The sequence below is a fragment of the Condylostylus longicornis genome, unplaced genomic scaffold (genome assembly GCF_029603195.1).
Source record: "Condylostylus longicornis isolate FDR11 unplaced genomic scaffold, ASM2960319v2 ptg000164l, whole genome shotgun sequence".
NCBI classification, from domain to species: Eukaryota; Metazoa; Arthropoda; class Insecta; order Diptera; family Dolichopodidae; genus Condylostylus; species Condylostylus longicornis.
Window position 1 is genome coordinate 97,235 of NW_026578132.1, and position 21,474 is coordinate 118,708.

General features: G+C 31.3%; 1 protein-coding gene across 4 annotated transcripts in view; it reads left to right on the forward strand.

The window, feature by feature from the left end:
- LOC129616257 (putative inorganic phosphate cotransporter) overlaps positions 1-10,844 on the forward strand; it is a 66,670-nt gene extending 55,826 nt beyond the window's left edge. Inside the window, exons 3-7 of one of the 4 annotated variants that reach the window (XR_008697526.1) lie at positions 3,005-3,532; positions 3,602-3,793; positions 9,207-9,857; positions 9,926-10,082; positions 10,158-10,836. Coding sequence is in view for 1 of the 4 variants with exons in the window: in XM_055531812.1 (XP_055387787.1) it covers positions 3,005-3,532; positions 3,602-3,751 (678 nt within the window). In the remaining 3 variants the exon portion in view is untranslated. Of the gene's footprint in view, positions 1-3,004; positions 3,533-3,601; positions 3,845-7,187; positions 7,667-9,206; positions 9,858-9,925; positions 10,083-10,157 lie in introns of those variants that run through there. The other 3 variants (XR_008697527.1, XR_008697528.1, XM_055531812.1) reach the window with 3 other exon arrangements.
- The last annotated feature ends 10,630 nt before the right edge of the window (positions 10,845-21,474 follow it).

The window sequence follows — 21,474 nt, forward strand, 5'->3', positions numbered from 1 at the left end:
TCTTAATGTTGCTCAATATAACCGGAGCAGGTTTGTGCTTTTTTGGATTTTCAGCCTTCATTTTATCTATGGAGAATAGATACACTGATGTATGTCTAGCAACCCCGAACCGATTTCTGAAAAATGTCAGTAAATAAAATACGTATTAGTACGTGGATAACAAATGGCACAAAATGGAGGTTTTTCTTAGAGCTGAAAATATCGACGTATGTCTGTTGTCAGAAACGCACTTGGGGAAGCACTTGAATGTACTGGGTTATAGATGCTACAGAGCAACTCATCCTGATAACTATTCAAGAGGAGGTAGCGCTATTTTAAGTAGGGAAACAACCAAACATGATGAGGAATCCAAAATAGAGGTTGAGGGGATTCAACTTGTTCTGGTTAAGGTTGAGTCTAGCGAGCAGAATTTCAATGTTGGTTCAGTATATTGTCCGGGATGTAACATAAAGAAGAATATTTTTAAGCATCTACTCACAGGAGGAAACCGATTCTTACTAGGAGGTGACTATAATGCCAAACATGTGAATTGGGGCTCCAGATTGACCTCAACTAGAGGTAGAGAACTTTTTCGCGCGATGGGGATGTTTCTATCATTGTACTGGCTGTCCAACTTATTGGCCTACTGATGCTAACAAAGTACCGGATCTTACTGACTTTTTTATTTAAAAGAATTTCAGCAAATCTTTTGAACTTGGAGGATGATTTTAATTTTAATTCCGATCACTCTTCTGTAATATTAACCTTTAATAAAAAAAATAGATAATTAATAACTGATTCACTAAACACTCAAAAGAGAAATAGAAAACTTTAAGTCAGTATCATACGAGAATTATATAAAGTGCTTATCGGCAGCTATAGAAACGAATTATTCGTTGTAGAAAGCAGCATATCAAGAAGCCCATAAAGCGACTCTCTCCACTAAAAACGGCAGATAGATCATGGGCAAAAAACAACATGGATAAAACTGAACGATTTGCTGATGACTTGGAAGAAATTTCCCAACCAAATGAACTGCATCCTAGTATTCCTTTTGTAGAAGAATTTAAAATAAATTCTTCTACATGGAAAGTAAAATTTTCCAAGCGATAAAATCGCTTAACCCAAATAATGCCGCAGGTTTTGATCTAATTACTGCTAAAATACAACAAAAGTTGCCGAGAAAGGCTATGATATTTTTGAAAAGGGTAATAGATGCAGAGGTTGACCGCTGCAACCTGAGGTATGTTCCTTGTGCTTAGAAAGTAACGGAAGTTATTATGATAGGAAAACCGGGGAAACCCTTGAATGAGGTAAAGTTATATAAACCTATTTTTTTACTACCAATGATATCAAAACTTTTTGCAAAATTGTTGTTAACAACGCTGATGCCTATAATAGAAAATAAGAAATTGATTCAAAAAACCGTCAGCAACAATATAAGTAAATGGACAAATACATGGAAAATAAGGTTAAATGAAAGTAAATCTGTACATGTGAATTTTACAAACAAAAAATTAAGTGAACTCACCATAATGGAGTTAGAATGGTGCTAAAGTATCAATCCGAAACTCAGCGAAATACCTAAATATAACTTTGCATGTCAAGCTCAGATAGAAAACAAATATAGGGAAAACTATTGGCTGCAAGGTCGTAGGTCTAGATTGTTAAAATACAATAAGGTGTTGATATATTACCAAATTATAAAACCGATATGGACGCAGCATGTCTTTCAACTATGGGGTTGTGCCAAGCAAACACACATCAAACAAATACAAACTTTCCTGAATAAGATGCTTCGTAATATGGTGGGCGCTCACTGGAGTGAGCGCAATAATGATATTCATAGAGATCTGGGAGTCCTCCAGGTAAGTGAGAAGATGAGGAACTGTGCCATGAAACATAGGCCGCGTTTGGAACAGTATGTAATTAAGGTCGAGGCCTTAAGGGATTGGGTTTGAAGAAAAACACTGAAGCGAACGAGACCTCTTGAATTATCCTAAAGTGCTGTGACATTACTTCCGTGCCTTCCTTCACGGAATATAGACACAAAAACACGATGGAAAAAAACTAGTGGTTAGTCAACTTGACTATTTTTAGGAGTTTATGACCATCCGGGTATGTTTTTGGTTGGGTTAAAATCCCCCACTATTGTTAGGTGTAATGACAAGTTGGGACCGCCAATTTTTTTCCTTCGATGATTTTTAACACCTGTATTACAAAAAAGATAGATAAATAAACTAGAAATGACTACAAAAAACAAGACAAAAGAAAAAATGATATTCCCTTAAAATTTTACGTTTGTATGTATGAATAAATTAGTATATAAAAAAAAAGAAAAACTAAGAAAAATATATATCATCAGAAACAATTAGAAAAAATGTATAAGAATTAGAATATAAGTTGATATTTGTTTATGTTTGTAAAAATATACTTTTATTACTTTTATATTTAACTACAGTGTAGTTAAACATCAATTTACACTATTGTGTAAAATAGAAATAGTATAAAAATTTTTTAAATTAAAAATAAATAATAATCTCGGCTTAAGAAAAAGTTGTTGTATTATCTTTCAGTTAAATGACCTCAGAATTACCCTTTTGAAATATAACGACAAAAATTCCTTTTCCACTATGTAATTATATGATTTGATGGACCAAATCAATTCTAGTACTTTTTCTAGACTATGGATTGAATTCAGCTTTTATTGATTTACTATGGGAAAATCTCGACCATATGAATATCGCCTACGGAGGTAATTTAATATATTTGTTCGAACGATTTTCAGAATGAAATATTTACAACTGAATTCGTCCATATACTGAATACAATTTTTAAAAAATCGAGCTCTACACTTTGTTCGCTTTCGCTGGAAACTTACTCTATTGCTTCTTTTTTTACCCAATTATTTAATTTCATTAAAACTTTATACAGTGAATTTTTCCTTATTTAGTGAATGCTGATACATATTTGCAAATAAATATATTAATTGTTTTAAATTAAAATAACTTTTTTTTTCTTTCAGAGTAAACATGTCCCATGGATACAAATATTGCTTTCACCACCGTTTGTTGGATTATTATTAGCCCATTGCGGATTTACGTGGGGATTTTACACTCTGTTAACTGAAATTCCAATGTATTTGCACCATGTTCTTGAACTTGATATTTCCCAAAATGCTCTTTTATCAGCATTACCATACCTGACAATGTGGATTTTATGTTTAGTATTTAGTCCGTTTGCGGATTTTTTAATCAATCATCAGTATATTTCAGTTGAATTTAGTAGAAAATTATTTAACTCTGTCGGTCAATGGATACCAATGATTTGCCTAATAGGATTATCATTTATGACAAAAGAAACGACTAGCTGGGCTATCATATTACTCACATTAGCAGTTGGTTTTAATGCCGCGCAATTCTGTGGATATTTGGTGAATCATATGGATTTATCTCCTAATTATGCTGGCCAAATGATGGGTATTACTAATGGGGTGTCAAATTTATTATCAATCGCTGCCCCTTTAGTTGTAGGAGCCGTAGTTACTGAAGAGGTAAAGCGTATTATTTTCTAAAGATTTTATATACATATGGCATTATTTCCACTATACATCATTTTGTAGAATGATACGTCGCAGTGGCAGATTATATTTTTTATAACAAGTGGAGTTTACTTGGTTTGTAATATGGCGTTTCTTTTGCTTGGAAAAAGTGAAATACAAAAATTCAACCACTACTACAGTAAAAATGAAAGTTTGCAACAAAAAAAATAAGAGCAAATTTAGACACATGATCAGAAAAATATATTATTAAATGTTAGTTGAGTGTCAAAATTCAGAAATATATTTAAAAGCTGTTACACATCAGATTATATTATATAAGGTGACATTATTTCTGAAGATACATTATTTTCCTCGGCTTCCCTTTGTTTTAAATATCTTTTAAAAGAACCTCCAATTACTTACTAAGATTAGTTTCTTAAAATTTGTAATTTGGTTTATGGTTAAATTAATATTATCGTTTCTTTCAGTTTCAATATAAAATGCTCTAATTTCTTATTAATTTCATTAACATTGCTTTTAAAATCATTTAAGATTTTTGTTACTTTGTTTTGATTTAAATTTATATGATTAGTTTGATTTTTGATAGAATCTGAGGTTTTTTATTTATTAAAACGATTGTTTTTGTTGTGAATTCCTGCTATTATAGCGCCTTAGTTATTATTAGGGAACGGATTCTTAGGTTTTTACCTATTTTTAGTAGTGATTATTAGAACATATTTACCATTTTTTATTTTACCATTTTTTATTTCAATATTTTTTGTTTTACCATTTTTTATTTTACATTATTATTAAAATTAAATTTCAAAATCACAATTTTAAAAACTGAAATTTTAACTAAACCACCTTATTAAAAAATGAAAGTGACATACGAAAAATTTTCGCAGATTGCATACATGTAAGATAAGGCAACAAAAAAAATTAAAAGAGCCGTTAACATAATGCTCGAATTTAAAAAAAAAAAAATATTGTTGTTCGCTTTTATGTTTATTGTTGAATATAAAAATTTGTTAAAGCGTGCAATTCCGGAAATGTAAGGTACCGAAACTTCAAATTTTTCAAATTTCAAGAGACAATGTCTTGACAAGAAATAGAGGTAGAAAAAAATTTCGTCTAACATAATAAATTATTTGCTAATATTTAAAAGCTGCCAAAATTCCAGGCTTTTACATGTTGTATACCTTGAATTTTAGCTTCCAAGCTGCAAGAAAACGGATTTCAGATAACGGTTAATTTTAATGACTATTTTGTTTTCTTTTTTGCGTTTTCAGAATCTTAAAAGTTTTGGTGGTGTCGTCACAATAAGTAGTCCAAAAATGGCAATTTTAGATCATTGAGTGAATTCCTTCCAAGTAATCAGAAAATAGTTGAACTTTATCCCTTTTGCTTTTGTTATGATCCATCTGCTTTTTTCAGTGGAGAGATTCGCTCTATCGGTTTCTTAGAACTCTTCGTTATTTTCCACAATAAATAATTCGTTCTTTTATTTCTCGCAAGATACTGATTTAAAATTTTCTTTTTTGCTTTTGAGTATTTGAGAAAGCCTATTTGTCATCTTCGTCTTTATTATATGCATCTAGCCCTTCTTTTTTGTACTATTAACTCGTTTCGCTAAAGCTAGCGAAGCGAATGATAGCAGGGTGATCGGAATTCGAAATAAAATCTTCCGAATTCAAAAATTTTCCGGAAATCTTTTAGATATAAAAAAGTCAATAAGATCTGGGACTTTGTCAGATTAAGTACACCAATTAATCGGACTGTCATTAGAATGATAGGAACATCCCAACTTCCGAATGGCTTTCCTTAGATCTCACCCTCTATTTGAAGTATCTCTAGAACCCAAATCCACATGCTTCGCAATATAGTCACGTCCCACTAAAAATCTATTTCCGGACATAGGAGATCCACAAAAATATCCTTTTTAATGTTACATTTTTGTGGAGTAGAACCTTCATTATTTCACTTCTCTATACTGAGCCAAAAAACTTACGTAAAATTGACGAAGTGAGCTTAGATGTTAATTTTTGCCTAATCTTAGGTAATATGCCTTAGGTATTTTTTTTATATGAAAACTAAAATATTCTGTAAGTTATTGGTTAACTTAGGTAACAAAGTCTACGGTAAAATACCTAAGTGCACTATTTCAAAAAAATTTTGTTGGTAAAAACAACTAAGAAATTGGAAAATTACCTAAGTTCTTTTGTAAAGCAGCAAAAAAAAATTTCAAAAAACCAAAATGTTTTTTGTAAAATTTTTTATGAGAAAATTTTTACTAATCAGCCAAAGAACTATGATATTTTACCTAAGATTTTAGTTGTTTTATTACCTAAGTTCTTGATTCTATTCTTTAAAAATCCGCGAACTATGTTATTTGCGACCGTAAATACATTTTATTACGGCTCATCTAAGTTCTTAGTTAATTTAACTAAGCTTCTTAGTAAATTATCGAATGTAAAAGTTAACTGTAAAATTAAAAGTTTTCTTAAAATATTTTTGAAAACTTGATTATATACTTAAACTCTAATACTTATAATACGTAATTAACATGGCGTCAAAACACAGACAAAAATATTTACGTTCAACAAAGTTTTTAATATTTACCGACCGTATTGTGTAAACAATAGGTAGGTTATGTGATGGCAACAAATTTTGCATATCGAGTTTTTGGTGGGAACGTACTTCTCCATAGTACGGAAGTGTAAATAAACTATTTTTAGCAACCTGTCGGTCTGTCGGTCTGTGTGTGCACGAATGTATCTCAAGTTCGGCTGAACCGATTTTGATGAAATGTTATATGTAAGTTTATTTTCACCATGGCACAGATTGATCAAGTTTTGGGATATATCAGGCCTCGGGAACTGCACTTTTTAGCGGGCCTTTTTTACTTTTTTGACCATTTTGAAGAAAATATTCAACCGATTTACTTGAAATTTCATATATAAACCTTGCTCGACCGTCCGCGAAAACTCTAACTTTTGGAAGAAATCAGGTGTCAGCAACTGGACGTTTACTACAGGCCAAATATACTTTTTTGCGTATATAAAGAGAAATAATAAACCGATTTCATTGAAATTTAATATTTAAATTTTTCATATTAAAACAATGAACATATAATTTTTTAGATCAGGGCTCGAAAACTGATCTGCGGGCCGATTTTACATTTTTTAGCATATCTACGGAACGGATTGACGGAATTTTTGGAAATTTAATATTTGAGTTCTGGCTATTACAAAAACTAACTGGCGAGCATTTCAGGGAATTCGATAGAACAAAGCGAAACTCTACTAAGAGCCGAATTTACATTTTAAATGTTTATAATTTAAGCTTTGCGAATATATTAGAGTAGTACATATATACATGTTTTTAAACATTTACTATTTGTCATATAAGTATACATTAATGCAAATCATGATCAAATAATGTGCATTCTTAATTATACTTCTACAAAACAAGGAATATATATATAAATATATAAGCAATAAATATGACTATTCTTGTTTTTTTTGTTAGTACTGTCCTAATAACTAACGTTTATTACATAATCCTTGTAGAGTTTAATAATAAATTGAAAAAAGAAAATAATTTTACATATTAACATGAAAATAATGAGTTTTCATTATTATGTTTATTTGACAAAATTGATTTTAATTAAGCTTTATTAAAATTGATATATTACATTAAGTGCTACTATATCACATAAACGATAACCCATATACAAATTGTTATCAAATAAAAGCGTGAAAAAGTAACTGCAAAATCATCCGATACACAAATAAGAAATTATTAAAAACCAGAATTGGCCTAAGTTAAATTGTTTTTAACTCTTACAAATGACATTAAAATTTAACCTTGTTAGGTAATTTAAGTCGCCACTTTCTACACATATGCATTCGTATTTACGCGTGTATATGAAATTATAGGAGATCTAAATCAGTACTCAGTTTGCATTTGCTAGTAACGCGTCGTTAATACTTATAAGCAACTTTTAAATATTTTAAAGTTTTAAAGTTGTTGTAAAAGTGCCGTTCTTTTTAAATTGAAAAGAATGTGCTTGATTTTGTGTGAAATACATATTTGATTTTTTGAAATTTTAATTTAAATGTTTTCGTTAATAAAGGTGTTTAGAAGGTAAATATTTTGTGAAAAGAAATAATTCTTTTAAATATTTACAGTTGCAATTTAATTTTAATTTAATCTGAATTAAGGTAAAAGCTTCATATTGATTGTATTTGTTCAAATGTGCAAATTAAAAGATCAATTATGATTTCCTACTTATACAAAATTGAAATATTTCAATTGTAGGTTACTACCATAAGTACAAATTTGAATACAAAATTTAGTCAACATTATGAAAGTTTATTTTTCTAATAAACGAGAACTTTGTCAACTCTGTGATACCCGTGCAAATTTGTTATCCTTTGTGCGAATAAAGATGCCATAACTGACTATGGGACAAACTATGACTTTAAGTTGCCGTATTACCACATTAATTTGTGCAAAATTTCAGTGTTATGTATTTTTCAAAATACTGTATGTGCCAAACTACTATTGAAGTTTTATGGCAGCTACCAGAAAGAGCCAAGAAATTTTAACGAATTTTATCAAGCACATCGGTCCTACTAATATATTTGCTTGTGTGAAATTTCAATACCATAGCTTTTATAGTTTCTGAGATATAGCCAAATAACTTTTGAAGTTGCATGGGAGCTACCAGAAGGAGCCCATCTATTTCCACGACTTCTATCAGGCCCATTAGCCCTACTAATATATTCATTTGTGTAAAATTTTAATACCACACCTTTAATAGTTCATGAGATATAGCGAAATAAATTTTGAAGTTGTATGGCAGCTACCCGAGCCGGTACCCCGATCATGTCCAATTTAAATAGGGTTCTGGCACTTACTACAATAAATCATTTAAAATGTGAAAATTTGGTGAACTTAGTTCAGTTAGTTTTTGAGTTATCGTTGGGACGGAAGGACAGACGGACAGACAAAGCTAAATCAACTCAGAATTTGACGCTGATCAAAAACATGCACTTGAGTCTATATCCAAGACAGTTATTTCTTAGCGTTACAAACGCTAAGGCAAATTGAATATACCCTTCGAACATACTTTCGTACGGGTATAAAAATTCAGTTAGTATAAAATTGTATTCGTAATCAACTAATGAAATATTTCAATTTAGTACAAAGAGAAATTCTTAATTTATTGGCGCTGGTATTTACATATAATTTTACTATATATTTATTACGTACATATGTATTTAAATACACGAAATTTGAGCATAATACACGAATTTTAAAATTTAATATAATTATGTAAGTAGTTACATAAAAACAATTTTAGAAACGATAATTTTTGTGGTATGTTCACACTGAAAGTTTTTTTGTATAAAAAAAAACAAAATTCAATGTAAATATATTCAAAAAATTGAAGATTTCATATTGTCTTCGATTATTAGAAATAATAGAAGCAAATGAATAAAATCCATAAATTTTTTACTTCAAAAATGGTTAAATTGAGAAAATATGCACATATTGGAGAATTAAATGTTAAAGTTTTATTCAAGAACAGTTCAATACATATTCTAAAAAATTCAATAAATGAAAACCTCTGATTTAATTTTTTTACGTTTATGCTTCAAATTAAATTATTTGTTTACAGTTGGGTGTTCTATTGAGTTTGTTTTTTCAAATAGGAAACATACTGAAGACTTACGAGTAATTAGGATAGCTTTTGAAAAAATTAATACTTATTTCGGAATATAAATTATCTGAAATGTGTGCTGCCATTCGAATTTTGTTAACTTTACTAATATTTTTGAAACAAATTTTTAAATTAACAGACGTTTAGCGTGTTGAAAATTTTGAAAAAAGCTGAGCAAAGTAAATCCTTGTTAAAGAAGTATGAAGAAACACAAAAGCTAACACACTATGATAGAACTTGGGTCATGCATCATATTATACAACATGTGATAGAAAATGAGAAGAAAATAAGCGTAAATCAGTGAAGGAATATTTTCCCAACTGACTTATACATATATATAATTTTTGTCAAATGGGCCTTTTAATATTTTACAAAACAAAACTTGTTGAAAACTTCAAAAATATAAATCCTACTGAAACGAGTGATGTCTTAAAGGAACTCAAGAAAATTTCGGCTAAATTAAATTATATTAGGGATTGGGAGCAAGTGCTAAAAAAATGAAAGCAAAGAATTTTGTATAAGTAAAAAAATTTGGACGAAAATAATATGACTCTACAAGAAATTTTAAAAATTTGGCCATTTTTTGAATGATGAAGAGCTCCTGAGTTGGTATGTTTTTTATTTTAAATATGAAGAGCAAAATGTTAATTAATTTTATAAAAATTAAATAATCTCAGGTAAATATCCATTATCTGTTTTCGTACCCAGAAAACAATTTAAATTTTTCGAAATGGGAAAAATTTTGCGAGATTGCAGAGAACATTTTTTCTGAGACGGTTGAAGATATAAAATGTAAGGGTTTCTTTAGAGAAAAGAGACATTCTCTTAGCTCAGGTAAGATATCTAAATTTTTGAATTATCCTTTTCTTAATGTGCACTTAACTCAAATATTTATGTATATGATTTTAGATAACTTAAACATATATTTCATGAGATTACTATACGCAATTTTAGTTCCTCACACTAAGGTTTTTCAAGGGTCCTTTATAAAATATACGATTGAAGATTCTCGAGAATTTTTCACCATGCCTGTATTTCATACAAGTGATGTAAATAAAATTATTGCAGAAAAAAGAATAAATTGCTGACTTGAAAAGAATAAATTAGATGACATTAAATTTGCTTTTGTGTCATACGTCGAAGCGACACAATTTTGCTTTAAGTTAATTTACACGCTGAATTTAAAATATCTAAATAAAAGCGTTTCATTTTGGACTTTCATACAGAAATTCCTTTATGATATTCAAACGCAAACAATAGCAATACATTTTATAAAAGATTTGAATGATCTTATTTAAATATGTTAGTTTTCTCTAATATTTTCTATGTCTAAAGTTTGTTTTGTATTCTAATATTTCAGTTGTTATGAAGTTGTAAGATGAAAAATAAAACAATTTTATATATTTTTTAAATTTAAATATTTTCAAGGGTTAAAGAAGTTTAAAATATAAATGAAATCTTGATTATCGTAATTAAAATTAAACGTTAAGGTTATTAAACTTTAATTAAAATTGTGTTAAGAGATAATAATTAAAAACAAAAAAATAAATACTTAAAAAAAGATAAGTTTATATTATATTCCATTTCCTTCATTTGAAAATTTTAATTTAAGCTTATTGCAGAATTTATAAGAAGCCCTTGTGTAATTTTATTGTAATATATGTGTGTGTGTAATATAAAAGATAGATTTTGTGTATTTTTTTAGTAAACCTTCACGCAAAATTCAATGTAATTGCATAGCTGCCATACATAAAGCAAATTTTTTATATTCGGAAAAATAATAAAATCAGATCCATGAAACTTGGCAGTCATGTGTCCAATTATAGGTCAGATATATTTCTGAAGTTTTAGTCGAATTGCTTGACAGGTTCGGGTACCTGCCATACAACTCCAGAAGCTAATTTTAAATATTTGAAAAAATAATAAAGTCAGATTCATGAAACTTGGCAGTTGTGTGTTGAGTTATAGGTCAAATATATTTCTGAAGTTTTGGTTGAATTGCCTGACAGGTTCGAGTAGCTCCCATACAAGTCTCAAAGCTTATTTGAAATAGTTGGAAAAATAATAAAGTCAGATTCATGAAACTTGGCAGGCGTGTGTTCAATTATAGGTCAGACATGTTTCTGAAGTTTTTGGGGGAATTGCTTGACAGGTTCAACTAGCTCTGATACAAGTCCAAAAGCTGATTCTAAATATTTGGAAAAATAATAAAGTCAGATTCATGAAACTTGGCAGTTGTGTGACCAATTATAGGTCAGACATATTTCTGAAGTTTCTATAGAATGGTTTCATAGGTTCGAGTAATTCCTATACAACGATAATAAAATATCCTTGTACAAATATCAAGAAATTAGTTGAAATAGATACGTGAAAATGAACAATATTAATATAGTTAATTCATGAGAAACTTTTTTATGAAATTGGCAATGTAATGCGTTATAGAATACTTTTGATGTATTTAATTGCCCAAAAATACAATATTTTTTTTTATTTATGACAAATATTATTAAAATTATAATATTAAAATTATATTTCATAATTTTTCAACTTAGGTATACTTTGAGAAAGTTACCTAAGGAAAAGGTAATATTTTACCAAAGATTTCACCCAAGTCTTTAAGTTAAATTACCTAAGAAAAAACATTATTTTTCACCAAAGTCTTTTAGTTAAATTACCTAAGAAAGTAGGTAATATCCTTCAAATTTAGTTGATTTGCTAAAGAAAATGGTTAAAAATTTACTTTTGTTCCTTAGGTGTATTATCAAAGTTCAAAGTTGAATTTTATCGAAGTTTTTAGACAAAATTGACACAGACTAAGTTTATTTTTACCTTAAGCTAAGGCAACAATTACCTAAGAACTTCGGTACATATGTCATCATTTTTGTGACGTAAGCAAATGTCACCTAAGTTTAAGTGAAAAAACTTAAGTAAAATTTTTGCAGCCTAAGACTTAGGTAATTCTCTTAGGTGATATAACAAAGTTTTATTTTCAATTTTAGCGAAGAAACTAGGTAAGAATAACTTAGTAAGATATGTACTTAGTTAAATTTTGGATTTTTTTTTACCTAAGTTTCTTGACTATATTATACAAGATATCAGTTGGCTCATTTCGACCTAACTTCTTAGGTATGTTATACTCGATTCTCAGGTGATTTTACGTAAGTTATTCGTTTAGTGACTCTTTTGGATTCTTAATTATGTTATATGAGACTTCTCTACTTTTGTGCGTATTTTGATTAATTTTTTGTGCTGCTTGCATTAACTCTTGGCTTTTATCTCTTTGGGTTTATTTTTGTTTTAAGAATCTAATCGATTTCTGTAGCCAACTCTTTCTAATCTGTTTCATACACGATCACACCTACTTTGTTTTTCTCGGTGCCATTTAAAACTGCATTCTGCTTTATCAATAATTTTAGATTTTTGCCTTAAGTTTGCAGACCTTTTCTTTTAGATCCTTACACAGGCTCTAAAAATTACATTCGCTTACAAGCGAATCAACCATAGGTCCGCTTCCTAATGTAATGAACTCTTTACATTACCTTTAGAGGTTTTACTTTCATTGTTGTCTTCAGACCTTCTTTCTTATAACTTTATATGGGTGTCCTTCTAACTTGTCCATAGGAGCAGACTTTACAAGCGTTGAGCTCTTGCCAAATGGGTTCATTAATTTCGCTAAGTGATCATTTTGTTCCACTGGCGACTTTCCTGCACGTCTTGAACATTCAGCCAAGCCTTAGCCGGCATTTTGGTAGGTATCACCAGTGCATTGATCTTATTATTCAACATTTTATATTTATTTATAAGTCACATGGCTATTAATCCAACCAAGTTGGTTCTACTGCCGTCTGGGATCGGCCGCAGATCTGAAAGTCATCCATTCTGGATCAGACGCCCCTGGATTTTACCCGAATTTTAGTGGACTCGTACATGCCTGCCAGTTTAGTGGACAAACATGCCTGCCGTGGTTATTTCTACTCCCTAGTCTCCCGGGGATTTTTAATACAAAATTCTAATTTGTGATACTCATATTTCTATATATTTTCAAATTTTCATATCATAACACACGTGAATCTAGTTGTAAGAATATATGTATGTATCGCCATAAAACACATGCCGGCAGCGATCTATTTATTCCTATCAATTTATTGCTTATTTCAATAATTGCTAAATCAGATATAAGTTTACATTATTATTCTATTTTATTTCTTAATTCAAAAATATTTTTGGTATTAAAGAATTAATACATTCTTCTTAAGTTTAATTTGGAAATGTTTTTCTACAATTTACTTACTCTTAATTAAATTAATTTTGTTATCAATGCTACCTGTAAAAGAATTTAATGCGAGTTGCTGTATAACTGAAAGATAAAAATTAAAGGTGAAGGCAAAAATTTCATAGTGGGGAGATTTTATTACTTCAAGCTATATTTTTCAAAGTTCAAATGATGGTTGCCATGTATTTGGAGAATAATATTAAGATTGAACACTTTACAGGGTTGTCACCCAGTAGTAAAAATGATTATAAAAAATTTAATTTTAATTTTTCGCAATAACAAGTTCAAACAAGCTTCTAGAATAGATTCTGGGACAATAATCAACTATTTTATTACAGATAATATTAAAAAAAAGAGATATTTTCATTTATAAGGTACCCACTATCTGGTCAATAGCAGTTTTTTATTAGTATAAATATGGTCGATTTACAAAGTCCATTAGGCGAAAAAAATTAAAAACAAAACATGATTGGATGACCGTCGAATAACCCACATGATTAAGACACGCGATTCTTTTTATAAATAGAATAAAAAATATCCAGACTGTTAAAATGTGAAATATCTAAAGTAATTAAAAATAAGAAATAAAAATTAAGTATTTAAAAATAAAGTAAATAAAGTTAGGTCAAACCAATGGTTTGTAATTTAGCACCTTTCCCTTAAAAAAGTGATAATACTGCTTTTAAGAACAATCTAGCTAAGTACGAGTACTATATTATTAAAATTACTTTCATTCATACACCGATATATTTTAAAAATTGCATACTGTTCGGATGACCATTCCTGAATTAATCAAAAAAAAATTAAAGAGGCGTTAAAATAATGCTTGAATTAAAGGGTAAATTTCGCACGTTAGCTTTTCCGAATTTCTATAAATGCAGAATTTCCGAATTTCTATAAATGCAGAATTTATAGAAATTCGGAAAAATTTACGGTTTCGGAAATATAAGGTGCCAAAACTTTGGATTTTACAAATTTCGAAAGGCGATAACTTGGAAGGGAATAGAAGTGGAAGAAAAACTTCTTATAGCAAAATAAACTAATTATTAGTCTCTAAAAACTTCTAAAATTTCAAACTCGTAAATCATTCGGTTCAGAAGGAAAATTATATCAAAAATATGGAAAAAACGAGTTTTAGGTAACGGTAAATTTTAACAGCCATTTTGTTTTTTTAAAGTCCAAGTATGGTAAGCCGTGGTAGAAGAAGCCAACCACTATGTTTCTGCTTATTGCTTCGCTGTAATAAATATTTTGAAAATGGCATTTTTAGGTCTTTGATGGGCTGTAACTTTTATATTTAACTTTTATGTAGATAGGATGTCTCTTCAAGGATGTGAAATTTTTGAAAACATGTTTAATGAGAAAATGGACGGTGGGATGGATAGACGGAGTGAAACTTATAAGCACCTTTCTTCAAACATTTTTTTGGAGAAATGCTAAAAAGTTAATATCTTCAGCGATATTAAAGTATTGTTCTGACTGGATATCAAAGGATCATGACTTTGCAAAATGTGTTTAAAAAATTATTTTTAATCAAAACTCTTTTTAATCAAAATCTTGTAGTCAAATAAAATTAATTAATTTTAAGGGAAATGTAAAAAACGAGGCACTTAGTGTATCAAATACAATGAAAATACTTTTCACTACGGTAACAGATGATCCTGGTATTCTTGCAGCTGAAATTAATAAGGATTATTTCATTGATTTTCAGTTCATTAAGTTACAATTTATTTCATTTACTCCAATCAATATTCAAACAAATTACAAAAATATATATAAATCAAAGTAACACACTTCATTTCTACAATACAGTACGTAATATACCACACAGTTTCGTAAAATAATAACTATTAGTACCACCACATAATTCTGCATGGAATTTGAGAAGCACATTCTCAGTGGACAATCCTTCACAAAAGCCAAGCTGTTTACCTCAAAAAAAGCTATTTTTATTTAGAAAATTTAAAAAAACCGAACTTCATAGCTCCCTCAAAAGTTTTAGAAATCACTGGCTATAGTGAAATTGGTCTACAATTATTCACATCTAGTGTATTTTCCTTTTTAAATAAAAGTAAAATATCTTTTAAGTGTTCTAAAAAAATATCCTGATACACACCCAAATTAAAAATATAGGCAAGAACATCTACAACATAAAATGAAATTCCTTTATGATATTATTCAGAACTTAGTAAAATAACCGAAGTTGAATAAGATTTCTTTAAATTATTATTAATTTTACATATTTAAAAAGAGGGAATAGGATCAAAAACAAAACTATTATAAATTAAATTATTGTAAATGTGTAAACGACGAAATAAAACAAACAATGTAAGCGGCGTTATCAACCTTAACACGTCCAATGTAAAGAAAAAAAAAGAAATAATTGTCAAGTAGTATAAAAGAATACTCCAGTCGGTTACGGTAGCGCAGATAAAAACGATTTAATTTCATTATTTTTGTAAATTCAATTAAATATAAAAATAAAGATTAATATCTATAAGTTATTAAAATATAAATTCCTTTTTTTTATAAATAAGCATATATTACAATAATAATTTTCATTCTAAGCCATTTAAATTTCGAAGGCTTATAAATGTAACCAAAGCTATAAGAGCTACGATATTTACTCAAATAATTAAATTAGTAAAAAATAATTTCAAGACTGTCAACAACTCTATCGGCAATTTTTAGAGAAAACCCGACATCTGGATGAGCATCGAATTCCCAATTTCTCATCCTTCCTTCGTATTACCCTTGCAGTTGTTAAATTTGTTTCTTAAAGATCAATTCTACTTTCTAAAATTTTTGGTTTTATAGACCTGTTTAAATTTTCATAGTAACGGCTGACAGCCGCATTTTCTGATTTTCGTTTCACTAATAATCTCAGTCTTTTTCTTTTTCCTATTAAGTTCTAGGGTTTTCTGTCATAACATGATATATTTTTCATTTTTGCCATTTCAAGTGAAATACCATTTTGATTGAAAATTTTTTCGTGCTATTTTTGTTTTACTAAAACATTAACTGAAAAATTAGTGAAGATGGTTTAAAAAGTTAGCATTTTGAAATATTGCTACTAAATATTACATAGTATTACAATTTCAACATATTTTTCTATATCAAAGACATACACTTTTTCACTTATCACTCGTTTACTTATCTAGTTTTAAATAATTTTAAACGTGCATTTCACTTATATGAAAATAACCAATATGAATATTTAAATGTAGAATGTAGAATATGTGTGATGTTTCATTTTGAACTTGAAGCGAAACGTTAAAAGAAATACAATACCTTTTCATTTAAAAAGCGTATAACATGAAATATTTATGACATATATTTGAATGACTTCTTAAAAAATTTTACGGTCTCGAGAAGTGAATAACTGGGAATATACTAATTTTGTCAGAATTTTTTTTGGAACGATTTTTTTTTTTTTTTTTTTTTTTTTCCTTTTTCTACTCCCTTTGGGAGCACAGGGCATCTACAAAGCTTCGCCATCTGACTCTGTTTTGCGCCATTTCTTTTATTTCTGACCACGATTTTCGGGTGCCCCTCACTTCTTTGTTCACAGATCTGCGCCATGTCTCTTTTGGTCTGCCTACTTTCCTTTTACCCTGTGGGTTCCATTCAAGGGCCCTTCGCGGGATGTTGCTTACTGGCCTTCGGAGCGTGTGACCTATCCAGCTCCACTTCTTTCTTTTGATCTGGGCGTACACTGGTTCCTGCCCCGTTAAATCCCATAGATCCTTGTTACTGATTGTTCTAGGCCAGAATATTCTGCATATTGTTCGCAGGCATCTATTTATGAAGGTCTGCATCCTATCTGTATAGCTCTTCTTAATCAGCCATGTCTCGCTGCCATACAGGAGCACCGATTTTACGTACGTGTCAAAGATTCTAATTTTGGTGCCCCTTGCCAAGTGACGTTGCCTCCAAACCGCCCACAGTCTTCCGAATGCCATTCTAGCAAGTTTAAGTCTGTTCTCTATGTCTCTTTCAGCACCCCCATCTGTAGTAACTATACTACCCAGGTAGCAGAACTCGGAGACATCCTCTATGGTTTTGTTATTTATTTGAAGAGGCGTTGCTGTTCTCGCATTAATTCTCAGGCATTTCGTCTTGTTTATATTTATACGAAGACCAACTTCCGCGGCATTTTGTTCCAGGCTTCTTAATTTTTCTTGCATGTCGTTGTGTGTATGTGTGATAAGAGCTATATCATCCGCATATTCTAGGCTCTCCAATCTATCTGTGAGGTTCCACTTTATTCCTCTAGCAGTACTTGTCGTTTTCTTCATCACCTCATCAAGCACCACATTGAACAGGAGGGGAGAGAGTGGACATCCCTGTCTGACTCCTGCTCGCAACTCTATTGGGTCGCTCAAGCGCCCATGATGAAGCACTGCCAATTCCGCTTCTTCATATAGTGCCTTGATTAGGTTTATTATTTTCTGGGGAATTCCTCTAGCTGTCAGGGAGCGCCACAATGCTTTTCGGTCAATCGTGTCGAAGGCCCTTTCGAAGTCAACGAAGGCGACGTATAGCGGTGAGTTCCACTCAACTGACTGTTCTATTATTATCCTTAGCGTGTTAGTCTGGTCGATACAGCTACGTCCCTTTCTGAAGCCCGCCTGTTCTTCCCTGAGGTCCGCTTCTATTTTACTTTCTAATCTTGTGTAGATTATGAGTGCTAGCACTTTGGCAACAGAGTTTAGTATTGTGATGCCTCGCCAATTTCGGCATTCTGATAGGTCACCCTTTTTTGGTATCTTTATTATGATGCCGCTTTTCCAGCCTCTAGGTATACTTTCTGTGCTCCATATTGTGTTCAGGATTGGAAGCATAGTGTCGGCTATTGTGTTAGCGCCTGCTTTCAGGAGTTCTGCTGGTATTCCATCGAGACCTTCTGCTTTGTTATTTTTCAGTTTTTGGATAGCATCAATTATTTCTCTTTTGCTTGGCCGGCCCTGATTTACTCTGTTGGTGTTGCCGCTGCCCTCTTGTGGACGCTGTTCTTGCTGATACTACTGGTCGCCATTGTTGACCTCCCCGAAGTATTCCTGCCATCTCTGTAATTGTTCTTGTGTGGATGTGAGTGGCCGGCCTTCCCTGTCTTTGACTGGTTGATTTTGCTTCTTGTACTTGTTTGAGAGTGTCCGTATGTTCTTGTATAGAGCGCGCATATTGTTGTTTGTTGCCGCTCTCTGCGCCTCTTTTGCCAGTCCGTTGTAGTAGTTTCTCTTGTCTTTTCTTGCTGACTTCTTTACTTTTCTGGCCTTCTCTCTATATTGTGATGCTAGTTCTGTGTTGTGTGGCTGCATCAGAAGTTTTGCTCTTAGTTGTTTTCTCTGTTCGATTTTTTCCCATGTTGCATCTGAGATCCATTCTTTTCTATGTGCTTGTGATGTGCCTAAGACCTCCTCACCCACCTCTCTAATTATATTTTGAAGATTATTCTCGTTCACACTTGTCTGATTTGTAATCTTATTGTCTAGTTGCGATACAAATTCCCTTTTTGTACCTTCGTTATTAAGTTTGTGCGTGTTGATCTTCCTTTTTCTTAGTGGGTTTTCGTTTCTTATTGCTACAGGTCTTAGGCGGATATCTGCCGTGAGAAGCATGTGGTCTGATTGTATATCTGCACCCCTCCATGTCCTTACATCGAGCAGAGATCGTCTCCATCTGTGACTAATGCATATGTGGTCTATTTGGTTGCGGGTACGCTGATCCGGTGACGTCCATGTATATTTGTGTATTGTTTTGTGTGGGAACAAAGTGCCACCTATCATCAGGCCATGTTCCTGACAGACCTCGATCAGCCGTTCACCATTGTTGTTCTTAGTGCCCATACCATTTCTACCCATCACTTCTGTTTTTCCATTATAATCTGAGCCCACTTTCGCATTTAGGTCGCCCATCACAATGACTATGTCTGTTTTGGGTGGTGTGTTGCTCAGCTCTGTTGTTAGTTGTGAGTAGAACAGTTCCTTTGCTTCATCATTAGTCATCTCCGTGGGTGCGTAACATTGGATGATAGTGATTTTTCTGATGCGTGAATAGAGTCTCGCAGTTATTATTCTGTCAGAGATTGCATGCCACTTAATTAAGCTTCTTTTCAGTCGTTTAGATATTAGTAACCCAACTCCACTTTCGCTGTTGTCATTTCCACAGTATATTAGCGTATTTTCCTTGGAACGATTGGTTAGTCATAATGTTCTTCAAGGATTGTTTTTAAAACTACTGAAAAACTTAATTTTGACTCACCGAATATTGTATACAATAAGATACGTTATGTGGTGGCGCCAAATTTTGGAAGTCTAGTTTTCGGTAGGAATGGCCATAGTACCATATTTACGGGACTAATAGATGAAAATTCTTAAAATTTGTTATTTAAGTTCTGATTGTTACCGAAACTAACTGGTCAACTTTTTAGGGAATCCGGGTGGAACAAAGTGAAATTCTACTATTTACTAGCTAAAAGCTTGCTAATGTTGAGATCTTTCTCACAAAAGGTTCTACACCCCTGACTTGATTTTTAAATTATTGAAAAACACTTTCACACACTTTCTTAAATATTAACATACTCTCTTAAATTTGGCTTAACTATGTATATTTAAATTACCTACATAATGATTCACTTACACATTAATAATTTAGATTTAATTTCGAAAAATTAATTAACTGTAAAATTAATTTTTCTCTCATTATAATATGTATAAATGATTTGAAATTCTATACTTTTTTCCTATTACGAGAGAAGTCACAGTGCAGCTAACTTAATTTAAAATAAACAAATGTTTTTTTAAAAATAAAAATAATTCTAAGTGTTTCAAATTAAACAATATAAAAAAAATAAATTAAGTATATGTAATAATAATTATAGTTGTAAAGGAATTAATAATTAAAAAATAAAATAATAATACAGAACATTATAAAAAAATTTAAAAATATTGTGGTTTTCCCTTAACAACATAAAATGGCCTTCTTGCCAAAATTTAGTAGGAAACTATATTGAAGAATTTTCAATAGAAATATGATATTAAATAAATATATTTAATACTTCCAAAAAATAAAAGAATTGTATTAATAAGGCTCAGTATACCTTAATAGGTCGATATAGTATATAAAATGGTAAAATAGTTAAATTTGAAATCAAAAAATTTAATAGCATAGATGCAAATATAGCTATTGCGAATTCAAGAATCTCCTCAAAATAATTTCATATAAATATATGAACCATAAATTTAAAAATTTTTTAATAGTACAGAACGGGGCCCAAAACCGCACTGTCACCTCCTAGTGGTGGGCCCCGGTAATGGCGGAGGATAAAGGGGTGATTGAAACGATCAAAGTTACGTTCGTGTCGTGGTCATGTCTCGCGGCGAGCCTCTTGCTTTGTGAGTTTCAACCCTATATCTATACGTCAGCTGACGACAGGCGTCCCAAGTCAAGGTGGAACAGCATATGCCGATGAGTGCGTGACTAAGGGGGAGCTTAGTCGTTAGTATGCGGACTCTGGATACCAGGCGCCCTCCAGTTTAAACGAGCCTTCCCATGGTATGCCGGGCTCTGCCATGGGTGACTACACTTTCGCGCGCTATTCGTGGGAACAAGATGGAGAACGCAAACATTAATACAAACAGAGTTAATGCTCAAGGGTCTGCGGAACCAGAGCTTCTCTCGACTGACGCAGAGGAGGAACTCCTTCTCACGCCAGTAGAGGAAATGGCGGCGCCTCGATGGAGACGGATAATCAGAATCCTCTTGGACCTATTATCTAAAAAACTGAGGAAGATCTGAAAAGGTTGGACATCAGGGAAAAAAAACAATATTTCTCTGGTGCATCCAAGCGGCGTATCGCGGCTTATATCAGGGATGGCATGTCCCCAGAGGAAGCTCGCAGATATGAGAAGGAAAGGCTGGAAAAGCTGAAGGCCTGCGGATCGGGTGTTG